Genomic DNA, 25,000 nt, shown 5'->3' with positions numbered 1-25,000 from the left:
ATTATTTAATACATGTTTTAAGTTTTCATTACATTTCAGGCATGAAATCCACACTAAATCCACCATTCTGATAGGATCAGTTTAATCCAGGTTTTTTGGATCAAAGTGATCCAGATCCTACGAAAAAGGTCTGAAAAACCCAAACTAAAGGTTTGATCCAGATCAAAACCAAGACTGGATTACGTGATCTAATCCGATTAGGTAATCCGTTTTTTTTTTTTAAAAAACCCATTTTCAAGATTTGATCCAATCCCTTATCCAAAATCCCAGTGGATTACTTTTGCAAAACCGGGCCCAGGAGTTTATATGATCCTGATGATCTGGGTGATCCGTTAGGTTTGTATACAGTCAGCAAATCTGTAATGTATTGAGCTCCTAGGCCACACACACGCTCTCACACTTTCTCACACACACACACACACACACACACACACACACACACACACACACACACACACACACACACTCACACACACACACACACACACACACACACACACACACACACACACACACACACACACACACACTCACACACACACATCACACACACACACACACACACACACACACACTTGTATTTGTGTACAGTTAGGTGTGTGTGTGTGTGTGTGTGTGTTCTGGGCTCTTCCCACATCCTGTGGCAGCAAGACTATTAAAAACACATCAACATGTCAGCTGTTCAGCAAACACACACCTTTCCTCTGCGCAGATGAGCACACACACCAGGAAACAGGACAGCAGAGCCGCCCGTCTGTGTGTGTCAGCGTGTGTGTGTCAGTGTGCGATTGTGTGTGTGTGTGATAAAATATTCCAGCATGTCTGACAGTTTGGAGTGTGTGTGTGTGCTGTTGTACCAGGGTGTGTAAGGTGGTGCAGTATCAGTGTGTGTGTGTGTGTGTGTTAGGCGTGTAGGGCGACTCCTGCTGAGCCACACAGAGCTTTATTCCTGTCACACCTCTCTTTCAGCACAGAAACTCTCCTACTGCCGGTCTCTCTCTCTCTCTCACACACACACACACACACACACAACAGTCGCTCACACACATTCTCAGAGTGTGTGTTCTCATCATACAGTCGTGTGAATAAAGTTAGCACACCCCATTGCATTTAGGTTTCACAGACACACACACAACTAGCAGAAATTTCCACAGTCTCTGGTCAATGACACACACACACACTCACACACACACACACACACACAACGCAACAATCTATTTGAAAATGTTCACTTCCTGTGGTGTTTGACACATCGCTGCTGCGTAACACATTCAGTAGAACAGCGCTCTCTGAGTCGCCTTATTAGACAGCACTGTAGAGACGTGCACTACACACTGCAGCGTACACAAACCCCTCCGTCCTCACGACACACAGCTCTCATACACAGCAGCAACACACAACAGTGACAGAGCCAAGCATGGGGGGGGCACTGATGGTTTGGGCTCAATATCATGGCGTTCCCGAGGCCCAATGCTGCTGCTAGATGGGCGCTGGGTCACTGCTAAAGACTACCCAACCATTCCAGAGCACCACGTGACCCATTGGGTCAAACACTGTATCCTGAAGGTGGTGGTAATGCAGCGATACACACAGCAGGACTCTAGACAGAGCGCTCTGATGAACATGACAGTGAAGTTGAACATCTCCCATGGCCTGCACAGTACCCAGATCTCAACATTATTGAGCACTTTGGGGTGTTTTGGAGGAGCAGGTCAGGAAAGCAGCCTCAGTAGTGACCTGAACACTATTCTGAAGAAGAACCGCTCAGAGACCCTCCGGACACTGTGCAGGACTCCTGTCTGTCAATCACTACACTGAGGAGGAGGAGCTACAGCAGACTGACCAATTAGAGCGCTCTAACACCAGGCCTTCAGTTTCACTGTACAACCCTGTATATATGAGTGTGTGTATTTGTGTGTGTGAGTATGTATATATGTGTGTGTGTGTGTGTGTGTCACCTTGATCTCTGTGTTCTGGTCCTCCTCCTCTTCCTCCTGCTCTTCTTCCTCCAGATCGCTGTCCTCATCATGTGTGTATTCTCGTTTGTCCTCATCATGTGTGTATTCTCGTTTGTCCTCATCATGTGTGTATTCTCGTTTGTCCTCATCATGTGTGTATTCTCGTTTGTCCTCATCATGTGTGTATTCTCGTTTGTCCTCATCATGTGTGTATTCTCGTTTGTCCTCATCATGTGTGTATTCTCGTTTGTCCTCATCATGTGTGTATTCTCGTTTGTCCTCATCATGTGTGTATTCTCGTTTGTGCTCCTCATGTGTGTGTTCTCGTTTGTCTTCCTCGTGTGTGTATTCCTGTTTGTGCTCCTCATTGGGGAAACACTCTCCCTCTCCGCCGCAGGACGGACTGTCGATCCCGCTGTCCCGGTTGGGGATCTTCCCGCTGGTCTCTCCGTCAGCCTCCGGCGGGACGTCCTGCTGCATGGGTGTGTGTTCGCTGCTCTCCTGTGTGTGTTTGCTGCACTGCACAGCGTCTGGCAGTCCTGAAATCTCTGCCGGTGTGCAGGAGAGTCTGTCTGAGAGCGAGAGCTGAGCGTCCGAATGAAGAATATCTGGAGAGTCCATCATGAGCCGCTGATGGAGAAACCTGAGGGGGAGAGCCACAATCAGAAGCAAAAACACACGTTTCTTACATCTGTGTGTGTGTGTGTGTGTGTGTGTGTGTGTGTGTGTGTGTGTGTGTGTTAATGGACTCCTGTTTGAGCCCTTTTACAAGATATCAGATCAGTGTTTGGTGTCTCCAAAATGTGTTTTCAGATCGTTCATTGTAGCCTGCTGACACCAGACATTTTAGGGTCAAAGTGAAGTGTAGCCTGTGCCTTTAAATGCAAATGAGCTGGTTCGGTTCCCGCCCACTGTTACATAAACAGCAGTCAGTGATAGAGACAGACATGGATGAAGCAGAGGTCCAGTTTGAGTCACGTCATGTTGCGTTGGGGCGTAAAATCACGGGGATTTGCATCCTATTTCAACATCAGGATGGTAAGTGCCCTTTAATATAAGCAGGTTTGACACTTCAGACTATTTTAAACTCAGCGTATGTGCAGCATCTGTAAGAACCAGAGCCAAAGCTGACCGTCTTCAACAACCCAGAGGCTGAAACTATCTAGTATACAGTATCTGTACTGAATTAAAGGTCTATTAGAAGGGATAATGTCACAGTGTTGTTACATGTTTGGCTGAACTGTGCCTGTAATAAGCAAAACGATGATGTTCAGATTTATTACAGCATATGATAGAACACGCAACAATCTGTTGTGTTTAAATTAGTTTTTATATTGAATTTTTTCAATATAGTTTTGGGCTAAGGACAGAACAGAAGTAAAGACAAATAACCTATATTCAAGTAAGAGCTGCACAATGTATGGTTTCAGCATCAATGTGTGCATCCGCAGTAGTCACAATGCAGTATATGCACAGATGGGATTATAGTTTTAGGGCTGGAGTGGGTGGATATCTGAATATATCTGAATATCTACTCTGTGCTAAGTTATTTATAGATATCCAGTTCTTTGTAACGGTGGTCACACAAAAATACAAATAAAATATGTACACCTATATAAGTGACCCAAACAGTGTTATATGTCTGAACACTAAAAAACACTAGCTATTCATGTGAGGTTCGAAAACGGGTTGGCGACATCGTAACGCAACGTGCTGACCACTGGACTACAATGGTGCTGTTATGATGCTGGAATAAAATAAGTATGGCACTCTCACCGTTTATTCTCCCCTTTTTGGATTTCTGATTAAGTATTACCAGATTTATTAATGTAGTGAATCATCTCATTTCTATTGAGCAGGTGTAATATTGATTAATATTAATTATTCAAATTCTTATTTTCACCAAGCTGCTGAATGACCTGCAGGCTGCATTTTGCTCATGGGGCTGTGAGAAAATAAATAAAAACAGCAGGGCTGAAATATTTCAGTTCTTTGCTAAGGTTTACGATTGTGTTTTACTCCCTGACCCAATGACAGCAATTTTTGGCTGGTCAGATTTTCTTGAGACTCTCAACAGAAATGTACGGTTATCCGTTCAGTATGGCATGATCATAGCTAAAAAAGTTATCCTTTGTTTTTGGAAAATAAATATTAGGCTTTTTTCTGATTGGCTTCTCGAACTCACCTCCAGTTTACATTTGGAAAGAATAAGATGTACCACCTCTGGGAACTCTGCGAAATTTTATGAAATGTGGGACCCAGTCTTTCTTTTTCTGCAACACCATAAAGACTAGGAGTGTCGTTTAATTTATGAAGATTTGTAAGTTGTTGTTTTTTTCTCTACATCCATTGCTGTCTTTGTGTAGGTCATATTTGTTGTGTATGTGGCCATTTTCTCTTGTTTCTTGCTTTATTTTACATTTTGCACAGATTATTTTCTCATGATGGGTTTGTCTGTCTGTTCTTTGTTTTTCTGTCTGCAAAAATTAGAATAAAAAAATATATATATATAAAAAGAGCAGAGCTGCGGCAAAATAATGAATAAAAGGAGTGAGGCTATGGTCACATAAATAAATAAAGAAAGAAAGAGCCACTGCTGAAAGTGCAAGCAGACTGAAAAAAGTTATTCAAAGATGATTCCTTGAATTTTTTTACGTTAAGTGGTTGTAAACTATTTAATTGTGTTGAATTTAAACAAACAAATTAAGTTAAACGTTATTCAATTTAGTTTGTTTGTTTAAATTCAACACAAATAAATTGTTTGCAACAGTTCTGCATGCAACACTTTTTTCAATGACACCGGCTCTGGCGGCCAAAAAATGGACCGGCCAACCGGGAATTCTCCCGGTCCTCCTGATTAGCCAATCCAGGCCTGAGTTTAATCATAATGGGGTTTTTAAGGAGACAGTTCACCCAAAAATTACTCACCACTTTCATTACACCCGTCACTTGTGCCAAACATTTAAGAGTTTTCCCCTTTTTTAAATGAACACAAAAGCAATAGAATTGAATAACTCCATAGTATTGAAACCAGTGAAGTGAACAGTGAGCACATGTTAATCTTTAAGTGATCTGCCCCTTTAAGGCCTGTGACCGTGTGAACATTTCAATATTCCAGAGTTTAAAGCATCCGGCCACAACTTTAATAAAGACTTTAATGAAGACTGTGCAGTGTTGATTATTCAACATGTGCACCTGAATAGTGAACACCTGAACACTATCATTCACTTTCACTATAGTTTATTTATCTATGTGTAATGAAGTTTACGGCCCTTTGGCCGCCGGGAAGAAGGAGGCGGAGAACCGACGGAGCTTTAAAATGATTTATTGATAATAATGACGGCAGCTCCTCACGGAGACTGCCATTTAAAATCAAAACAAACGGACGGCAGCTCCTCGCGGAGACTGCCGTCAAACTGAAAGCAAAAGTAAAATAACATGCCCGGGCCCGGTCCTCTCTCGGCTTCCTCTGCCATCGGTCCTCCTTTTATGGTCCAGAGCTCCTTCCGTGGGATCCGAGGCAGGTGCGCACCGCACGTGTATCCACTCACGCGGTGGCCTCACCCCGTTCCCACGGCTCTCGGCCACGCCCCCTCGCCACATACCCCCATCTCCCATCACAGGCCGGGGGCACCCCGTGGCTGTGCATACTCCGGGGGGGGGGGGTTTGGCGCCACAGCACCCGCGAGACCTATATGAGACGGGCCGAGAGAAAAGGAGATGGAAAAAAAAAGGAGGAAAGACAGAGTAGACCGAGAAAGGGGAGAGAGGAAAAAGGAAAAAAAAAAAGGGGTTCGGTTCTCCAGACACGCTGCCACTCGGTCCTCCACCAGCTGAGAGATGCGACGACGTGCTGGGAGCCCTGTGGAGGAATCTATCCACCCGTCCGTCTTCTGGCGTCCGGCGGCGGTTCTCCTGGCTGGCTGGCGGCATTTCTGGTCTCCTGCTCCGCTCCCGCTTCGGTGGACGGATGCAGGCTCTGGCATCATGGCGGATCGCGGCGACTCCCCCGGGTTCTGTGGGATGGCTCCCTTCAGCTCTTTCCCTTCCGGTGGTGAGCCCCGCGTCCCCTGCTCCTCCCCATGCTGGGAGACGGCAGCAGGCAGATCCTTTCCTCGCCAGCCTCAGGCCGCCCCGGCACTCTGGGCAGACGAACGGGTTTCTCCCCCACTCGGGTTAACTCCCGAACACTCGCCCCCTCTCTCAGCGGCGAGGGCATCTGGACAACGCGTCCCTCCTTCTCCCGGGTTTCGGCACCACTGTAATGAAGTTTACGGCCCTTTGGCCGCCGGGAAGAAGGAGGCGGAGAACCGACGGAGCTTTAAAATGATTTATTGATAATAATGACGGCAGCTCCTCACGGAGACTGCCATTTAAAATCAAAACAAACGGACGGCAGCTCCTCGCGGAGACTGCCGTCAAACTGAAAGCAAAAGTAAAATAACATGCCCGGGCCCGGTCCTCTCTCGGCTTCCTCTGCCATCGGTCCTCCTTTTATGGTCCAGAGCTCCTTCCGTGGGATCCGAGGCAGGTGCGCACCGCACGTGTATCCACTCACGCGGTGGCCTCACCCCGTTCCCACGGCTCTCGGCCACGCCCCCTCGCCACACTATGCTTGGCATTTATTCGTTATATATTAATGGATAATCACTCCCCAACAATATCCCCCCAATCAATCCAAATAAACCTGTAAAATCATGTGGTGAAACTGTATTCACAGCGTAATGCACATCACAGAAATACTAAATACCGTAGTGTCAGATTTTTCCAATTCAACTATACAGATATCTCTTAAACTAATTTCCGTGACTTTTCCAAAACTTTTTTTCTGTTTTTCCAAAACTTTTCCAGACCTGGAAAACACCATGTCAAAACTCCATGACTTTTCCAGGTTTTCCATGACCAAATGAAACTTGGGTGTCGTTTTCAGAAATAATGAGTCAAAATTAAGTGAGCTGTAAGGTAGAAATGACACACTGCCCCTCTAAAACCCAACAGGGAAAACCAGCAACAATCAAGGCTGCATGGATATCTGCTGTCACGACTTTACAGTCAATAAATGTGATTATAATAGGAGTCAATGGGTCAAAAACAGCCCCAACATCACCAAAGCGGAGTCAATCTGAACAACGCACAAGGGTTAAACACAATTAATCTTTGTTAAATGCCATTTCTTGTGCCCAAACAGTTTAAATTCACTTAAAAACACATCCAAATAAAAATATTTCACACTATTATAAGCTATTCGATTAGGGGATGTTATAATAATATATTAACATGACACTGCAGATTATTGCAGACTCACACACTGCGATATCCATGCTGAACCCATATATCGAGACCACTATATACACATACATGAATATTGGACATACCCCACACACCCCTATATTGGAGTATAGTGTGTGTGTGTGTGTGTGTGTGTGTGTGTTTCTGCACTCACCGGGAGCAGTGGAGACTGCGGACGAGCCCAGCAGACAGGTCTCCGGCTCGGGCAGGCGCACGGGGAACAGGAACACCAGCTCCACACAGCAGGTGCACAGGCTTAGGAGGCACTGACACACACACAACACACAACACACAGCATCAGCATCAGCCCCCCATACTCAACACCCCGATCCTGAAGAAAACACACACACACACATACACACAGAGCTGAAGAAGATGGAAGATGGAGACACTGCAGCTTCCTGAACGAGAACAGGAAGTGGAGATGAGCGTGCGGAAAGTGCTGTGGTTACACAGCGACACACACACATATGAAGAGAGAGAGAATAGAGTGTAAAACATGGACATGCATGTGCGCACAAACTGTCTGAGATGAGAGCGAGTGTGTGAGGAGCTGATGGGAGGACATGCATGAAGAAATGAAGGACACATCAAGAAATAATAATGCAACGGATTAAAAGCGGCGCTGAATTCAGGAAGCAGAGCGTGTGCGCACTTCCTTCCTCTGTCTGTTGTGCAGAATAGCCACCATAATAACACACACACACACACACACACACACACACACACACACACACACACACACACACACACACACACACACACACACACACACACCGGTGTTCTGACACTAACACCAGAGCTGTTGGGGTGATCAAATTATATCAGTGTTTGCTTTTAGATCTGCTGTTGAGATAAGTTAATAATACCGTGAGGTTTCTGTGCTTTGGGGCGTGGCCTCTCTGGGGTGTGGGCGGGGCATGTCCTGAGAGGGGGCGGAGTCTTCTTGATCTTCTGAGGCTGTTCTAGTGATCCACGGTACTGCAGAGATGCTGGAGACAAATCTTGAGGAGCAGAAAACACACAGTGTGAAAACGCTGTCATGCTGTCCCAACTCGATTCAAATCGCTTTTACAAATGTAGGTACACTGAACATAAACTGTTAAGTTGTCCGGCAATAACATTAAGAATTGTGTTGGTTTAACTCAAATTAAATAAGCAGCTTAAAGACGTGTCTCATATGGAGAATGAAGCCTCATGCAGTGCTCAGGTGTGAGTTTCTCTCAGTCTTCAACAGAGCGTGGGTCTCCTCAATCAGATCTGAGCTGTATTCTGTATTCTCAATTGGATTCGGATCAGGTGATTGGCTGGGCCATTCTACAGCTTGATTTTCTTTCTCTGAAAGTATCTGAGAGTCTCCTCGGCTGTGTTGTGGATCATCGTCCTGCTGAATGGTTTGATCTTCATCCTCCTGCTGATGTAGATGTTGGACTGAAGCAGCTGATCTTCATTGACACTGAGGAAGGGCAGAGGCTTGCTGAAGAACTACTGAGAGATTCAAACTGCTGTCTGGGCTTTCACTGCACAACTACTCCTCCCTTTCTTCATGTGTTCAATCTGTCGTTTCATTTTATTTCGCATGACTTCATTTGTAAACTCATTAGATTTGTTTTCTTTGTATATGTGGATTTCTTTTGTTGTATCAACATCTGGGGAAAATTTCAAGTCAAGAAAGATGTTTTCGGAGAAAAACGGTGAAGTTTTTGATGCTTATTTCCCCACTGTATACAGTTAAAGTCAGAATTATTCGCCCCCTTTGAATTCTTTTTTCTTTATTAAATATTTCCCAAATGATGTTTAACAGGAAATGTTCACAGTGTGTCTGATAATATTTGATCTTCTGGAGAAAGTCTTATTTGTTTTATTTCGGCTAGAATAAAAGCAGTTTTTAATTGTTTTAAAGCCATTTTAAGGACAATATTATTAGCCCCTTTAAGCTATATTTGTTTCCAATAGTCTACAGAACAAACCATCATTATACAATAACTTGCCTAATTACCATAACCTGCCTAATTAACCTTATTACCCTAGTGAAGCATTTAAATGTCACTTTAAGCTGTATAGAAGTGTCTTGAAGAATATCTAGTCTAATATTATGTGCTGTCATCATGGCAAAGAGAAATAAATATATAAATAAATAAATAAATCAGTTAAAATAAAGTTAAAATTATTAACACTATTATGGTTAGAGATGTGTTGGAGAAATCTGCTCTCCATTAAACAGAAATTGGGGGGAAAAATAAACAAAAGGGCTAATAATTCTGACCTCAGACCTGTATAGTAAATATACTAACAGATATTATTTTTCAAAATGAACATAAAATAGCTGATACTGGGTCGTTTTCGACATTCAAGGCCGTCTAAGCTATCTGAATTTTTTGCAAAAAAATCTACTTTCGTTATCTGTTCTCGTTAGGCATCCGTTAATTATTTCATATCTGTCTAAGTTTACAGTTACAGTTTTCACTTGCCTTGTTGAACTTTCAGAAACATGATGTCAACAACAGATTTACATAATGACACAACAGATATAGACGAGCTGATTGGACCAGTCTCTGCACGTACTGTCAGGGTTCTGCCACTTTGGTCTTGTAAATTCTTGTTTTGGTGGCAGAGCTCTGACACTACTCAAAGTCTGGTCCTGTGTCTTTCTCTGTGTGCGCGCGCCGTCGTGGGTGTACGCAGAGTGTGCGCGCTGCCACTTGATGTGGCCGCGCACGCTCTGCGTCCCTCAGACGCGTGCGCTCTTGTACTAGTGTTTGTGTTTGTTCTGTCAGCAGCGCGCTGCTTTATTCTCGGCGCCTCCGTCTAGTTGGTTTCAGTTTTGGTTGGCGCTGAGATGAAGCATGTGCGTTGCTTATATGTGAGCGCACGGTAAGGTGTTTATCTATCGTGTGCTCGTGTCTTGCGTCTCTTGTCAAAGCACGTGGCTCGGTGTTTACATTGTGGTCACGTGCTTTTGTCGTGTGCTTCAGTGTTGTGTTTGTTGTCATGAACATGCGGTTAATGAGTTCTCTCATTGGCTGCATGTTCTTGTTGTGTTATGTGAGCGCATGACTTGTATTGTCTCTCTGTGTCATGCGCTCTCCCGTCTATTGTCTTTTCCCACCCTCCTTGTTAACCCATTATTAGTTAATTGTGTTCACCTGTTTGTGTTAATTTTCTACAGTTTATATACCCCTCACTTTTGCTGTCCTGTGTCAGTTCGTCATCACATTTCGTCGTTTGAAGTCTAGTCCTGTTGTGTTTCCAGTCCTCATCCTTGCCAGTCTGCCCAGTCCTGTTTGTATGTGTATGTATTTGTTTTGTTAATGTTTTCCCCCTCGGGGTAGTTTATTTTGCATTTTATTTTATTTTTATTATTTAATAAAATCCCATTTCCCTGCATTTGAGTCCTCGCTCCTTTTTCCCCATTTCCCATCACCAACCCTGACAGTACGAACTGACCAAAAAGAGGACTCAGCGGAAATGGGACTATTTCTGCGCCCAGCTTGCTCCCAGCAAGAAGGACCCATCTACCAACCCCCAGCCAGAGGACTGTCTCACAGGCAGAACCATCGCCCCTTTGGCATCTACGCCGAAGATCTTCTTGAGGCAGTCCGGGGGCTTGGGTTCAGTGAGACCACCCTCATCCACATCTTTCTGGCTGGATTGGATGAGCCATTCGATTGGGAGGAGCTGGGTGATATCGGGACATGGACGTATTGGGAGGTGGTGGACTATTCCTGTCTGAGGATGGAGAGGGAGATCCTGGAGGGGGAATGGACCCCTCTCACCACCACCACCAGCACCATCTCCCAGTCCATGTCCTCCCCCCAAGGGTTAACCCGCACCCAAAAGCGGAGGCGGAAGAGAAAGGCCTCTTCTGCGAGGGTTGCTCCAGCCCCTGAGCGCCCTCCAGTGTCGGCTCCAGCCCCTGAGCGCCCTCCAGTGTCGGCTCCAGCCCCTGAGCGCCCTCCAGTGTCGGCTCCAGCCCCTGAGCGCCCTCCAGTGTCGGCTCCAGCCCCTGAGCGCCCTCCAGTGTCGGCTCCAGCCCCTGAGCGCCCTCCAGTGTCGGCTCCAGCCCCTGAGCGCCCTCCAGTGTCGGCTCCAGCCCCTGAGCGCCCTCCAGTGTCGGCTCCAGCCCCTGAGCGCCCTCCAGTGTCGGCTCCAGCCCCTGAGCGCCCTCCAGTGTCGGCTCCAGCCCCTGAGCGCCCTCCAGTGTCGGCTCCAGCCCCTGAGCGCCCTCCAGTGTCGGCTCCAGCCCCTGAGCGCCCTCCAGTGTCGGCTCCAGCCCCTGAGCGCCCTCCAGTGTCGGCTCCAGCCCCTGAGCGCCCTCCAGTGTCGGCTCCAGCCCCTGAGCGCCCTCCAGTGTCGGCTCCAGCCCCTGAGCGCCCTCCAGTGTCGGCTCCAGCCCCTGAGCGCCCTCCAGTGTCGGCTCCAGCCCCTGAGCGCCCTCCAGTGTCGGCTCCAGCCCCTGAGCGCCCTCCAGTGTCGGCTCCAGCCCCTGAGCGCCCTCCAGTGTCGGCTCCAGCCCCTGAGCGCCCTCCAGTGTCGGCTCCAGCCCCTGAGCGCCCTCCAGTGTCGGCTCCAGCCCCTGAGCGCCCTCCAGTGTCGGCTCCAGCCCCTGAGCGCCCTCCAGTGTCGGCTCCAGCCCCTGAGCGCCCTCCAGTGTCGGCTCCAGCCCCTGAGCACCGCTCAGTGCCGGTCCCAGTCCGGCTCCTTGCCCTGCCGGCACCACCCAGACGTCTTTCCCTGCCGGCCCCAGCCCGGCTCCTTGTCCTGCCGGCCCCACCCAGACGTCTTGCCCTGCCGGCCCCAGCCCGGCTCCTTGCCCTGCCGGCCCCAGCCCGGCTCCTTGCCCTGCCGGCCCCAGCCCGGCTCCTTGCCCTGCCGGCACCACCCAGACGTCTTGCCCTGCCGGCCCCAGCCCGGCTCCTAGCCCTGCCGGCACCACCCAGACGTCTAGCCCAGCCGGCCCCAGCCCGGCTCCTTGCCCTGCCGGCACCTACCAGACGTCTAGCCCTGCCGGCCCCAGCCCGGCTCCTTGCCCTGCCGGCACCACCCAGACGTCTTGCCCAGCCGGCCCCAGCCCGGCTCCTTGCCCTGCCGGCACCACCCAGACGTCTTTCCCTGCCGGCACCACCCAGACGTCTTTCCCTGCCGGCACCACCCAGACGTCTAGCCCTGCCGGCCCCAGCCCGGCTCCTTTCCCTGCCGGCACCTACCAGACGTTTAGCCCTGCCGGCCCCAGCCCTGCTTTTTGCCCTGCCGGCCCCAGCCCGGCTCCTTGCCCTGCCGGCACCACCCAGACGTCTTTCCCTGCCGGCACCACCCAGACGTCTAGCCCTGCCGTCCCCAGCCCGGCTCCTTTCCCTGCCGGCACCTACCAGACGTCTAGCCCTGCCGGTCCCAGCCCGGCTCCTTGCCCTGCCGGTCCCCCACAGACCTCTGGTCTTGTTTCCCCTCATAGACACTCCCTGGGTCGTCCCTCCTGCCCCTCCCTGGTGTTCCTTTCCTCCACCCTGGACGGACCCTCCGGCTCCACCCTGGTTCCCTGCTAGGGCTCTCGACCCGCTGGACCCACCCTGGACAGTTCCTCCGGTCCCACCCTGGACTGATCCTCCCTTGTCTTGCCCTCCCATCCCTCCCTTGTTTGTCGTTTTGGGTCTGGCTTGGCTTCCCTCCCTCCCCCCCTTCATGTCGTCTTGCCTGTTCACCTCCGTGTCTTGTGTCTGTTGATGTTGCCTGTTTTGTTGTCTTGTAGTGTTTCTTGTCTGTCTTGTACCTTGTTGGATGTTCCCTTTAGGGACGCCAGGTGGCGTCCCTTTTGGGGGGGGCTAGTGTCAGGGTTCTGCCACTTTGGTCTTGTAAATTCTTGTTTTGGTGGCAGAGCTCTGACACTACTCAAAGTCTGGTCCTGTGTCTTTCTCTGTGTGCGCGCGCCGTCGTGGGTGTACGCAGAGTGTGCGCGCTGCCACTTGATGTGGCCGCGCACGCTCTGCGTCCCTCAGACGCGTGCGCTCTTGTACTAGTGTTTGTGTTTGTTCTGTCAGCAGCGCGCTGCTTTATTCTCGGCGCCTCCGTCTAGTTGGTTTCAGTTTTGGTTGGCGCTGAGATGAAGCATGTGCGTTGCTTATATGTGAGCGCACGGTAAGGTGTTTATCTATCGTGTGCTCGTGTCTTGCGTCTCTTGTCAAAGCACGTGGCTCGGTGTTTACATTGTGGTCACGTGCTTTTGTCGTGTGCTTCAGTGTTGTGTTTGTTGTCATGAACATGCGGTTAATGAGTTCTCTCATTGGCTGCATGTTCTTGTTGTGTTATGTGAGCGCATGACTTGTATTGTCTCTCTGTGTCATGCGCTCTCCCGTCTATTGTCTTTTCCCACCCTCCTTGTTAACCCATTATTAGTTAATTGTGTTCACCTGTTTGTGTTAATTTTCTACAGTTTATATACCCCTCACTTTTGCTGTCCTGTGTCAGTTCGTCATCACATTTCGTCGTTTGAAGTCTAGTCCTGTTGTGTTTCCAGTCCTCATCCTTGCCAGTCTGCCCAGTCCTGTTTGTATGTGTATGTATTTGTTTTGTTAATGTTTTCCCCCTCGGGGTAGTTTATTTTGCATTTTATTTTATTTTTATTATTTAATAAAATCCCATTTCCCTGCATTTGAGTCCTCGCTCCTTTTTCCCCATTTCCCATCACCAACCCTGACACGTACACTGCATAATAACACTACACTGCTGACACTGGGGGTGCAGTGTGTATCACAGTTTTTGGATCACGGTGTGTGTGTGTGTGTTTGTCTGCATGTTTTCCCTGTGTTGGTGTGGGTTTCTTCCAGGTGCTCCACAGCAGAATGAACTATTCCAGCATATGTTTTACATATGATGCCGGCTGCAACCCACTACTGGGAAACACCCATACACACTCATTCACACACACACACACACACTCATACACTACAGCCAATTTAGTTGATCAGTTTCCCTATAGCACATGTGTTTAGACTGAAACCGGAGCACCCGGAGGAAACCCACGCCAACACAGGAACATGCAAACTCCACACAGAAACACCAACTGACCCAGCCGAGGCTCAAACCAGAGACCTTCTTGTTGTGAGGCCACAGTGCTAACCACTGAGCCACCGTGATGCCCTGATACTATTTCAATATAACCATTTTGTTTAAATATAATGTGAATAAATGTCATTTAAATCAATATGAAATCTTTTCTTTAAAATAGTATTTTCCCTTAATTATTAATATAATTTTGAAGCAAACTATAATAACTCTGCTGAGCACACTCTTCCAAAGAATATTTCTTTTATTAAAAAAAACATGCGAGAGACACAAAATCTAATTGATGTTCCTTCATTAAACATATTTGCATCTCGTTACGTTACCCGCTGAGAGACTGGAGCTTCATCAGGACCACAGAGACAGCGGATATCCACTTAAAGGCACAGTACACACTAAAACAAACCCCTCGTCATTTCCTCACAGTAATATGGCTGAGTGTCTTTCTTCTGTCCAACACAAAGGGAGATATTCAGAAGAATGCTGGTAAACAGCAGCCATTGAGGAGATCATAATAAAAATACAAATTTTAGTTTTAATTCCAGCATTCTTCAAAGTATCTCCCTTTGTGTTTAACAGAAGCAAGAAACTCAGACAGGTTTGAACAAGAGTAACTGATGACAGTTCTCTGTGTTTATTTTAGGGTGTACTGTGTCTTTAACAAACGGCCATCAAAACTACGAGTTCTCACTACACGCTCAAACATTCTTCCTCACATCTCTGTTTAAGACCCGTCTAATATTATAAAGGCTCTTTCAGAAGGTGAAGAGCTTCTCTGAGCTAAAGTAAACAAAGGAAATGAAGCGTCTAGTGCTGGAAGTCACAGAAAGTCACTTACTTTGCTTGTAGTCTTGTTCATATGCCTCAGTGTGTGTGTGTGTGTGTGAGAGAGAGAGAGTTCAGCCTCCTCCCTGTTAGCTCATGAATAGGTAAAGCACACACACACACACACACACACACACACACACACACCTGTGCAGGTGACACACTGATCTGACTGACTGCACCTGCTGTTGTTAGCAGTGTTTCACATGCCAAACCCACTTTTCACGCTACTCATTGTGTGTGTGTGTGTGTGTGTGTGTGTGTGTGTGTGTGTGTGTGTGTGTGTGTGTGTGTGTGTGTGTGTTTAGATTGAGCTCATCGGAGTCAGAATTGACCTTATGCATTGAGACTGATTTAATGTCGGGTGTGAAATGTCATGCCATTATAAGCTCGGCACATTTAAAGCGACAGCGCACCCTTAAGAGTCAATTCTGTCCTCATCATCCTCCAAACCTGTGTGAGTTTCTTTCTTCTGTTGAACGCTATTGAAGATATACTGAAGCCATGACTTACGGTATATTCTGCTCCTACTATGGATATCAACAGCTGCACTTTCTTCAGTATGCCTTGTTTAGGAAGTGCTGAACACATATTCATCCGGTTTTACAGTGGAAAAACTAAATCAATCATTAGGTCTATAATTATTTGACTATATTTTGATCATAAATTGAGCACTAAACTACGGATGCTGTTAAAGGAACCACCAAACACTCACAGGACGAAAACTCTAAAAGGTTCAAGTAAATCCTGTAGTGTTTTTGAACCAATACTATGGTAAAGCACTAGAAGAAATCAGCTGTGGAGAATTTACAGTTGCTATGGTAACTCAACAACTATAGTAATTGATCTGTTGTGGTGATTCTACAGTTGCTATGGTAACTCAACAACTATAGTAATTGATCTGTTGTGGTGATTCTACAGTTGCTATGGTAACTCAACAACTATAGTAATTGATCTGTTGTGGTGATTCTACAGTTGCTATGGTAACTCAACAACTATAGTAATTGATCTGTTGTGGTGATTCTACAGTTGCTATGGTAACTCAACAACTATAGTAATTGATCTGTTGTGGTGATTCTACAGTTGCTATAGTAACACAACAACTACAATTGTTGATCTGTTGTGGTGATTCTATAGTTGCTATGGTAACACAACAACTATAGTAATTGATCTGTTGTGGTGATTCTAAAGTTGCTATGGTAACACAACAACTACAATAGTTGATCTGTTGTGGTTATTCTATAGTTGCTATGGTAACACAACATCTATAGCAATGGAACTGTTGTGGTGATTGTAAAGTTGCTATGGTAACACAACGACTATTCCAATCAATCTGTTGTGATGATTCTACAGTTGCTATGGTAACAAAACAACTATAATAATGGAACTGTTGTGGTGATTCTACAGTTGCTATGGTAACACAATTACTATAGTGATTGATCTGTTGTGATGTTTGTACAGTTGCTATGGTAACACAACAACTACAATAGTTGATCTGTTGTGGTGATTCTACAGTTGCTATGGTAACACAACAATTATACTAATTGATCTGTTGTGGTGATTCTACAGTTGCTATGGTAACTATTGATTGGTTGCTATGTGTGTGTGTGTGTGTGTGTTTGCTGCAGTAAAAACTAAATACTACAGTATTTATTACACCATTTATCAGTTCACTATAGCTATATTCGCTGAATATTTGCTCTTTTACTGTATGCTGGAGTATTCATTAACAAAGAGTCATAGTTACTATAATATATCACACATTATAAATGATTAAATTATTAAAATAAGCTTCAAAAACACTAGTAATTACTATAAATTACATCTATTATGTTATATCAGAAGGCTTTGTCATCAGAGAATTATGCTTTGTTCACCTCCCACATGCTCAGGGTTTAATGAACTGTTACTCAGTAATGTTATTCCAAATATCAGTCCAAACAGAACTGAAAGGTCTGGTTCCAGTTGTTCCAGCTCTTTAATTTCAGCCGACATCATCATCATTGCTCAGCCATCTGTCATGCAGAGACAATAACACTAATCCTGAAGCTCCAGTTTGCATTATTCTTGATCATCCCTGCATGCGCAAAAATGACTGTGATGATCTATTATGCTCTTAAAGAGACAGTACACACAAACATGAACATTAGGTCATCCTTTATTTGTTGCAGACCTGTCTGAGTTTCTTCTGCTGAACACAAAGGGAGATATTCTGAAGAATGCTGCAATAAACGCAGCCATTGGAGCATAGAGTATTTATTTTGTTCCTAGAAAGATACTCATAAAGGTGTACAGCCACGTGAGTGTGAGGAAATGATGAGGACATGTCCTTTTGAGTGTGTACTGTGCCTTTAAGTGAGGAATCAAAAGCACTGATTGACATTACACTGTGTTTCTCTCTGGATCATCACTGATGTGAATAATGCTGCTTCAATAGAGCCGTCAGAGCTGCTCAAGATGAAATCAAGACTTCCTCCCAGGAGAACAACTGAGAATCACTAACCAACTAAGCATCCTGACCTTCATCTGTGTGTGTGTGTGAGTACACTAGTGTTACTGTAGTGAGGGCAGAGCCGTGAGCCTGTTTGTTCATCTCTACAGTAATTAAGGTTCAGCACTGCAGGTTCATCAGGTTAATTCTGCTCCAGATCACCTCATAATCACCTCAACTCATATTAAAACACAATGCTGGATTCCTTCTGTCCACTTCGTATGAAGCCGTATCAGTATTTGCTTGATATTCATTCATTCTCTTTCGGCTGAGTCCCTTTATTCATCAGGTGTTCCCAAAGTGGAATGAACCACCAACTATTCCAGCATATGTTTTACACAGCAGCCAGATGCCCTATCAGCTGCAACCCAGTACTGGGAAACCCACTCATTCACACCAAACACACACACTCATACACTACGGCCAGTTTAGTCCATCAATTCCCCTATAGCGCATGTGTTTGGAAACCCACGCCAACACAGGGAGAACATGCAAACTCCACACAGAAACTAACTGACCCAGCCGAGATTTGAACCAGCAACCTTCTTGCTGTGAAAACAGAGGGTGACACCACTGAGCCACTGTGCCGCCAAAGCAAGATAGACACACAAACAGACAAAGTAAATAAATGAATAAATAAAAACAAACAAACAAATAAATAAACACATAAATAAATAAACAAATACATTAATTAATAAATAAACAAATGAATAAATAAATAAAAACAAACAAACAAAAAATACATAAACAAATAAATAAATACACAAAACAAACAAACAAACAAACAAACAAACAAATAACTAAATATAAGCAAATAAAACTAATAAACAAACAAATAAATAAATAAATAAAATAAATAAATAGATAAAAAAAGAATAAATAAAATAAAGAAATACATAAACAAAAAAAATTATAAATAAATAAAATAAAATAAAATGAAATAAAATAAATAAATAAATAAATAAAAACAAATAAATGATCAAAAACAAGCAAATGAATAAATAAATAAATAAACAAACACAAACAAACAAATAAATGTAAGCAATATAATATAAGCAAATAAAACAAATAAACAAATAAATAAATAAATAGACAAACAAACAAAAACAAATAAAACAATTTAACAAACAAACAAATTATTTAATAAATAAACAAACAAATAAATAAAAGCAAACAAACAAACAAACGACTGAATAAATAAACAAAAACAAACAAATAAATGAACAAATAAAAACAAATAAACAAACAAATGTATAAGCAAAAGCAAGCAAACAAACAAAAAAACAAATAAATGAATGAATAAATAGCAAATGAATCAACAGTTTATTTATTAATCCCACAAGAGGAAAGTTGCATCGGCAAAATAAAAATACAAATATAATTAATAAATGGAGCTCAACATGCTTAATAACAAACAAACAAAAAATAAATGAATGAGTAAGGAAAGAAAGGAAATAAATAACAAAGTGAACTGCCTTACTGCTGGAAAACGCCTCTGAGCTGAATATTTGCAGATATTCAATATATTCAGCATCTGATGTGTTTGAATGACCCTGACTTACATGCCATAAACACAGGTGAGTTCTGACAGCCCCATCACACACTCATCATACTCATATATTACAGTAAATCACCATCACACACACACACACACACACACACACACACACACACACACACACACACACACACACACACGCACGCAGCAGGATGAGGACAGAAGAAGAGGAAGAGGAAAGAGAGTGTGTGTGCTTGTATGTGTTTGTGTGTGTGTGTGTGTGTGTGTCTGTGTGTCTCTGTGTGTGTGTGTGTGTGTGTGTGTTGTGTGAGTATTTGTTTGTGCCAGTGTGTCTCTGTGCATGTGGAAACGAACCACCAGAAGCTCATGGGCATCCACACATGCACGTGCACACATGCACACACACACACACACACACACACACACACACACACACACACACACACACACACACACACACACACACACATGGAAATGGGTCAGCAGTGAGATGAAGAGAGATGTAGCAGCACTGACGCCCATCTGTCACCCTCATAACCACCACTGCGCAAGAGTGTGTGTGTGTGTGTGTGTGTGTCCTGACTGTACCTCAGCGATGACCACACAACGCCCTGGGACACACACCCATGAAGGTCAGTGCACATTTCTCTCCAACTCTGCCTGCACACAAATGTCACGTGTGACGTCACATATACAGCACAACACGGCACTCTGCGAGTGGTTGTTAGGGTGTTTGAGGTCATCGGGGCTCTGTATGTGGTTGCTAGGCCGATTGAGACCACCAGGGCCCAGTGTGGTTGCTAAGGTGTTTGAGGTCAATGGAGTTTTGCGTGTGGTTACTAAGGTGTTTGGGGTAACTATGGCCCTGTGCATGATTGCAAGGGTTTTTGAGGCCACCAGGGCTCTGTGTGCGGTTGCTAAGGTGTTTGAAGTCACCAGGGCCTTGTGTGGTGGTTAGGGTGTTTGAGATCACCAGCGCCCTGTGTGTGGTTGTTAAGGTCACCGTGGCCCTGTGTGTGGTTGTTAAGGTCACCGTGGCCCTGTGTGCTTGCTAAGGTGTTCGAGGTCATTGTGGCCCTGTGTGTGGTTACTAGGGTGTTTAAGTTCATAAGGGCTCTGTGTGTGGTTGCTAGGGTGTCGGAGGTCTCCAAGGTTCTGTAAGGTTGCTAAGGTGTTTGAGATCACTGTGGCTCTGTGTGTGGTTGCTAAGGTGTTTGAAGCCACCATAGCTGTGTGGTTGCTAAGGTGTTGCTTAGGAGTTGTGAGTGGCTGGTTGATGGGTGATTTCAGTGTAAAGAGCTCATGCAGACTGGCGTCTCTTTGAGTCTGGGGGTGAAAACGCTTCAGTTTTCGTGTTGGTGTGGGTTTCCTCCGGGTGCTTCGGTTTCCCCCACAGTCCAAACACATGCGCTATAGGAGAACTGATCAACTACACTGGCCGTAGTGTATGAGTGTGTGTGTAAATGAGTGTGTATGGGTGTTTCCCAGTACTGGGTTGCGGCTGGACGGGCATCCGCTGTGTAAAACATATGCTGCAATAGTTGGTGGTTCATTCTGCTGTGGTGACCACTGATGAATAAGGGGACTAAGCCGAAGGAGAATTAATAAATTAAATATTTAATATTTTTATTAATTTAAAGATTTTTTTTGCCAAAAATCCATAAGTTTAAATGTGATTTTCTTGATGTTTAGATGTTTTTAACACCCTCAGATTCCAGATTTTCAACAGTTGCATATCTGATCAATATTTCCCACCCTAACAAAGTAAACATCATCAGAAATCATCATGCATCAATCTCATAAACGTCCAGAAACTGACACTTATGACTGATTTTGGCCCAGGGTCACCCATAAATGCAGTTAAATTAAATCAAATGCAGATATCAAGAGTTCTAAAACAACACTATGATGTTTCACATTTTATTTTTGGAGATGACTGAAACTAGCTTCCATTTACAGGTCACTAAATACACAAACCAGTACATCATTACTGGAGACAATCAGAGCACTATGTAGTGTATAAACCTAAAGTCAATCACAAAAAACCACCATAAATCATACTGGAGAGAGAAAAACAGCATCATAAGCAGCAGCACAGCACAAATCTCCCAATAAATCATGCAAGGTGAACATGTATATTTCAACAGGCTAAACCAGCAGCGCTCCAGTCAACAGAGGAGCACACACACACACACACACACACACACACACACACACGCACACACACACACCAGCAGTACTACACAAACATCTCTACAGCACACAGAGAAAATAACCACCACTCACCATCTGAGAGCTCCACATCATACACACACACACACACACTCGTACAGATCCATGCGTACAATCCAGTGTGTGTGAAGCGTCTGAGAGGAGGAAGAAGAGCCGGTGTTGATCCCCTCCTCCAGCCACTCTCTCTCTCTCACTCTCTCTCTCTCTCTCTCTCTCTCTCTCTCTCTCTCGCTAAAAATAAAGGGCTACTATTGGCTGATGCAGATCCTGAGGAAATGTCTATGTGGTTAATAGCAGGGATGTTAAACGCTGAATTTGCATATTATAACACATTGACATATATGTGTTTGTGAAATATGGTGTGTTACTGAAGCGTTAGGAGTGCTTATGTTCAATATTTTTTAAGAATGTCTGATTACTATTATAGAAAGTAAACTGTTTTAAAAGTATTGTTAAACCTCTCTCTCTGTCTCATTCCTCCCCCTCTCTCTCTCTCTCTCTGTCCCCAAATCCCCCTCCGTCTTTCACACAACTGAACAATACACACCAGAGCTCCACAATAGTGCCGCCGAGGGTCTCCGTGGCAACCGCTGACAGCAGGAGGGAGGGATGGAAAAATCAGTATCAGAGCAGAGGGACAGAAACGCTCAATCACTGACCGTCCCCGAGCCACAATCCAATCATCCGCTTCTGCCCACGGGGTTGACTAACACAACTGTACGTGAGATTTGAAGAGGATGGGAGACTGTTTAAGTTTAGTTTGCAACAATCTTAGGTACCATGAAGGTGGCTCACCTTTAATCACTCAATGTCGTCATGGTATCTTTAAAATCTGGGTCTGGTTATGTTCTGGTTATTTTGTTTGTTTGATTATGTTTATGTTCTGAATATGATGTTTATGCTCAGGATATGTTCAGGATATGTTCAGGTTATATTCAGGATATGTTATGGTTTTGTTCTGGTTATTTTGTTTGTTTGATTATGTTTATGTTCTGAATATGATATGTTTATGTTCAGGATATGTTTAGGTTATATTCAGGATATGTTCTGGTTTTGTTCAAGATGAAAGTTCACTCTGATCACTCCCACTAAGGTTGTAAGAGTGGTATGTTCTCTATGTTCAGGATATGTTCAGGTTATATTCAGGATATGTTCTGGTTATGTTCTGGTTATTTTGTTTGTGTTTGATTATGTTTGTGCTCTGATTATGATATGTTTATACTCAGGATATGTTCAGGATATGTTCAGGTTATATTCAGGATATGTTATGGTTTTGTTCTGGTTATTTTGTTTGTGTTTGATTATGTTTATGTTCTGAATATGATATGTTTATACTCAGGATATGTTCAGGATATGTTTAGGTTATATTCAGGATATGTTATATTTATGTTCAAGATGAAAGTTCACTCTGATCACTCCCACTAAGGTTGTAAGACTGGTATGTTCTCTATGTTCCGGATATGTTCAGGTTATATTCAGGATATGTTCTGGTTATTTTGTTTGTGTTTGATTATGTTTGTGCTCTGATTATGATATGTTTATGCTCAGGATATGTTCAGGATATGTTTAGGTTATATTCAGGATATGTTCTATTTATGTTCAGGATGAAAGTTCACTCTGATCACTCTCACTAAGGTTGTGAGAGTGGTATGTTCTCTATGTTCAGGATATGTTCTGGACATGTTCAGGATATTTTGTGGTTGTGTTTAGCATATGTTTTTTTATGCTCAAGTTATGTTCTGGATTAAAATCACTATCTCCTCCAGGCACTCTCTCTCTCTGTCAATTAATAATTGACATTAACTAATATAAACTGTTTGTGAGTTTTGAAGCGGATGAGCGACAGTTTAAGTCCATTTTGCACCAATCCTGGATTTTAGGTACCATGAAGGTAGCTTAGCTTTAATCAGATTTTAATCAGATATATGGGTCTTGTTATGTTCTTTTTATGTTCTATTTATGTTGAGGATATGTTATGATTATGTGCAGGTTATGCACAGGAAAGGTTCAGGTTATATTCTTGTTATCTTCAGGTTATGTTCAAGATATGATAAGGTTATGTTCAGGTTATGTTTAAGTTATACTCAGAATATGCTCAGGATATGTTCAGGTTATGTTCAAATATACGCAGGATATGTTCAAGATATGTTCAGGTTATGCTCAGGATATGTTCTGTTTATGTTTAAGTTAGGTTCTCTTTATGTTCTGTTTATGCTCAAGATATGTCCTGTTTTTGTTCAGGTTATTTTTTCTTTATGTTGAAGATAGGGTTAGGGTTAGGTTATTTGTTTGGGTTAGGGTTAGGTTATTTGTTATATGTTCTGGTTATTTTCTGGATTAAGATCTCTCTCTGATCATACTCAGGTAGTGTTTATGGTAGATTCTGTTTATGTTCAGGATTTGTTATCTTTATGTTCATTATATGTTCTGATTATGTTCAGGATATGTTCATGTTATGTTTTGAATTAAAGATCAATATCTCCTCCAGCCAGTCTCTCTCTCTCTCTCTCTCTCTCTCTCTCTCTCTGTCAATTTGACAAACAAGCTGTATGTGAGTAGATGGGACAAGAGAACGAGCACCAGTTTAAGTTCAGTTTGCACCAATCATGGATTTTAGATACCATGAAAGATGCTCAGCTTTAATCACATCGTTAAGCAGCTCTGGGTCTAGTTATGTTCTGGTTATTTTTTATTTTTTTGTTTGTTTTTGTTTATGTTCTGTTTATGTTCAGGATATGTTAATCTTGTTATGTTCTGGTTATGTTCAGGATATGTTCTTAACATGTTCATGTTATGCTCTGGCTCTAGTTTTGTTATCTTCATGTTCTGTTTAGGTTTAGGATTTTTTTCAGGTTATCTTCATGTTATGTTCAGGATTTGTTCAGGTTATGTTCAGGATATATTTATAGCATGTTTTTATTATGGACGGTTATGTTCTGTTTCTGCTCTGGTAATGTTCTGGTTATGTTCGAGTTATGTCCTGGATTAAACATCGCTCTCCTCTCTAGCCACTCTCTTTCGCTCTCTCTTATCAAGTTAACTAATATATACCGTTCATGAGTTTTAAGACAATGAGTGACAGTTTAATTTTAATAAATTCATTACATTAATTGTTAGTTTAGTAAGATGAGTTAGTTTGATTAACTCAAGACTTATCCTGTAATCCTGGGTGTGTTCAGCTAGCACTATAGTACAGGTGTTATTGATCGCACAAGCTTAGCATATGATTGTACATATAAATATTTATGCTTAACAATAAAACTTGTGCAGAAAATTGACCGTACCTATAATGAGAAAAAAATGAAGATATCTTAGCCCCACCTACTCTCATTAATCATCATAAATGATCTGTATCTATATGTAATATACTATTATCCAGATAACAATAATCGTGCAATATACTGTGCAGCCCTAATAACATCACATCACACACACACACACACATTGCACAATAATGACTGCTATAATAATAAACCGTGAGCAGCAGCATCAGAAACACAGCTTTAGATTGTGAATGCAGTGAGCTGGTCAAGAACGACGCCTCTGGGAAAGCGTGACGGTGGTTTAGTGGTGTGATGCTTGAGAAAGTGGAATCAGGAACTGCTTTATTTGTTAAAAACATACACGAAG

General features: G+C 43.8%; 2 protein-coding genes across 14 annotated transcripts in view; both read right to left on the bottom strand.

Moving 5' to 3' along the window:
• fgd (faciogenital dysplasia) overlaps positions 1-25,000 on the bottom strand; it is a 44,580-nt gene that overhangs the window by 14,668 nt on the left and 4,912 nt on the right. For 3 of the 12 annotated variants that reach the window (XR_015497256.1, NM_131556.3, NM_001441611.1), the window contains exons 2-5: positions 8,117-8,251; positions 7,402-7,513; positions 2,273-2,601; positions 1,959-2,110 (exon numbers count right to left, since the gene is read on the bottom strand). Coding sequence is in view for 11 of the 12 variants with exons in the window: in NM_131556.3 (NP_571631.3) it covers positions 1,959-2,110; positions 2,273-2,601; positions 7,402-7,513; positions 8,117-8,251 (728 nt within the window). In the remaining variant the exon portion in view is untranslated. Of the gene's footprint in view, positions 1-1,958; positions 2,602-7,401; positions 7,514-8,116; positions 8,252-15,141; positions 15,183-19,726; positions 19,799-21,424; positions 21,507-25,000 lie in introns of those variants that run through there. The other 9 variants (NM_001441613.1, NM_001441615.1, NM_001441617.1 and 6 more) reach the window with 6 other exon arrangements.
• On the bottom strand, positions 9,975-13,827 carry LOC147842896 (uncharacterized). 2 transcript variants are annotated; one of them, XM_087265653.1, is made up of 2 exons: positions 12,559-13,827; positions 9,975-12,450 (listed from the first exon to the last, which is right to left on the bottom strand). In XM_087265653.1, the coding sequence occupies exons 1-2, from the start codon at positions 12,926-12,928 to the stop codon at positions 10,967-10,969; spliced, it is 1,854 nt and encodes a 617-aa protein (XP_087121779.1). In that variant the 5' UTR covers positions 12,929-13,827; the 3' UTR covers positions 9,975-10,966. The 2 variants fall into 2 exon arrangements, with proteins under 2 accessions (XP_087121779.1, XP_087121780.1); XM_087265654.1 differs by having other exon boundaries at positions 9,975-12,234.

The sequence above is a fragment of the Danio rerio genome, chromosome 8, assembly GCF_052040795.2.
Source record: "Danio rerio strain M-AB ecotype USA chromosome 8, GRCz13ab, whole genome shotgun sequence".
NCBI lineage: Eukaryota > Metazoa > Chordata > Actinopteri > Cypriniformes > Danionidae > Danio > Danio rerio.
This window is presented reverse-complemented; position numbering and strand designations above follow the sequence as displayed.

Excerpts from the sequence above, each read along its gene's own strand:
- LOC147842896 (XM_087265653.1), bottom strand. The coding sequence starts at position 12,928 with ATGAAGGGGGGGAGGGAGGGAAGCCAAGCCAGACCCAAAACGACAAAC. Across the intron at positions 12,451-12,558 it reads CAGGGCTAGACGTCTGGGTG|GTGCCGGCAGGGAAAGGAGC; the intron begins GTGCCGGCAGGG and ends AACGTCTGGTAG.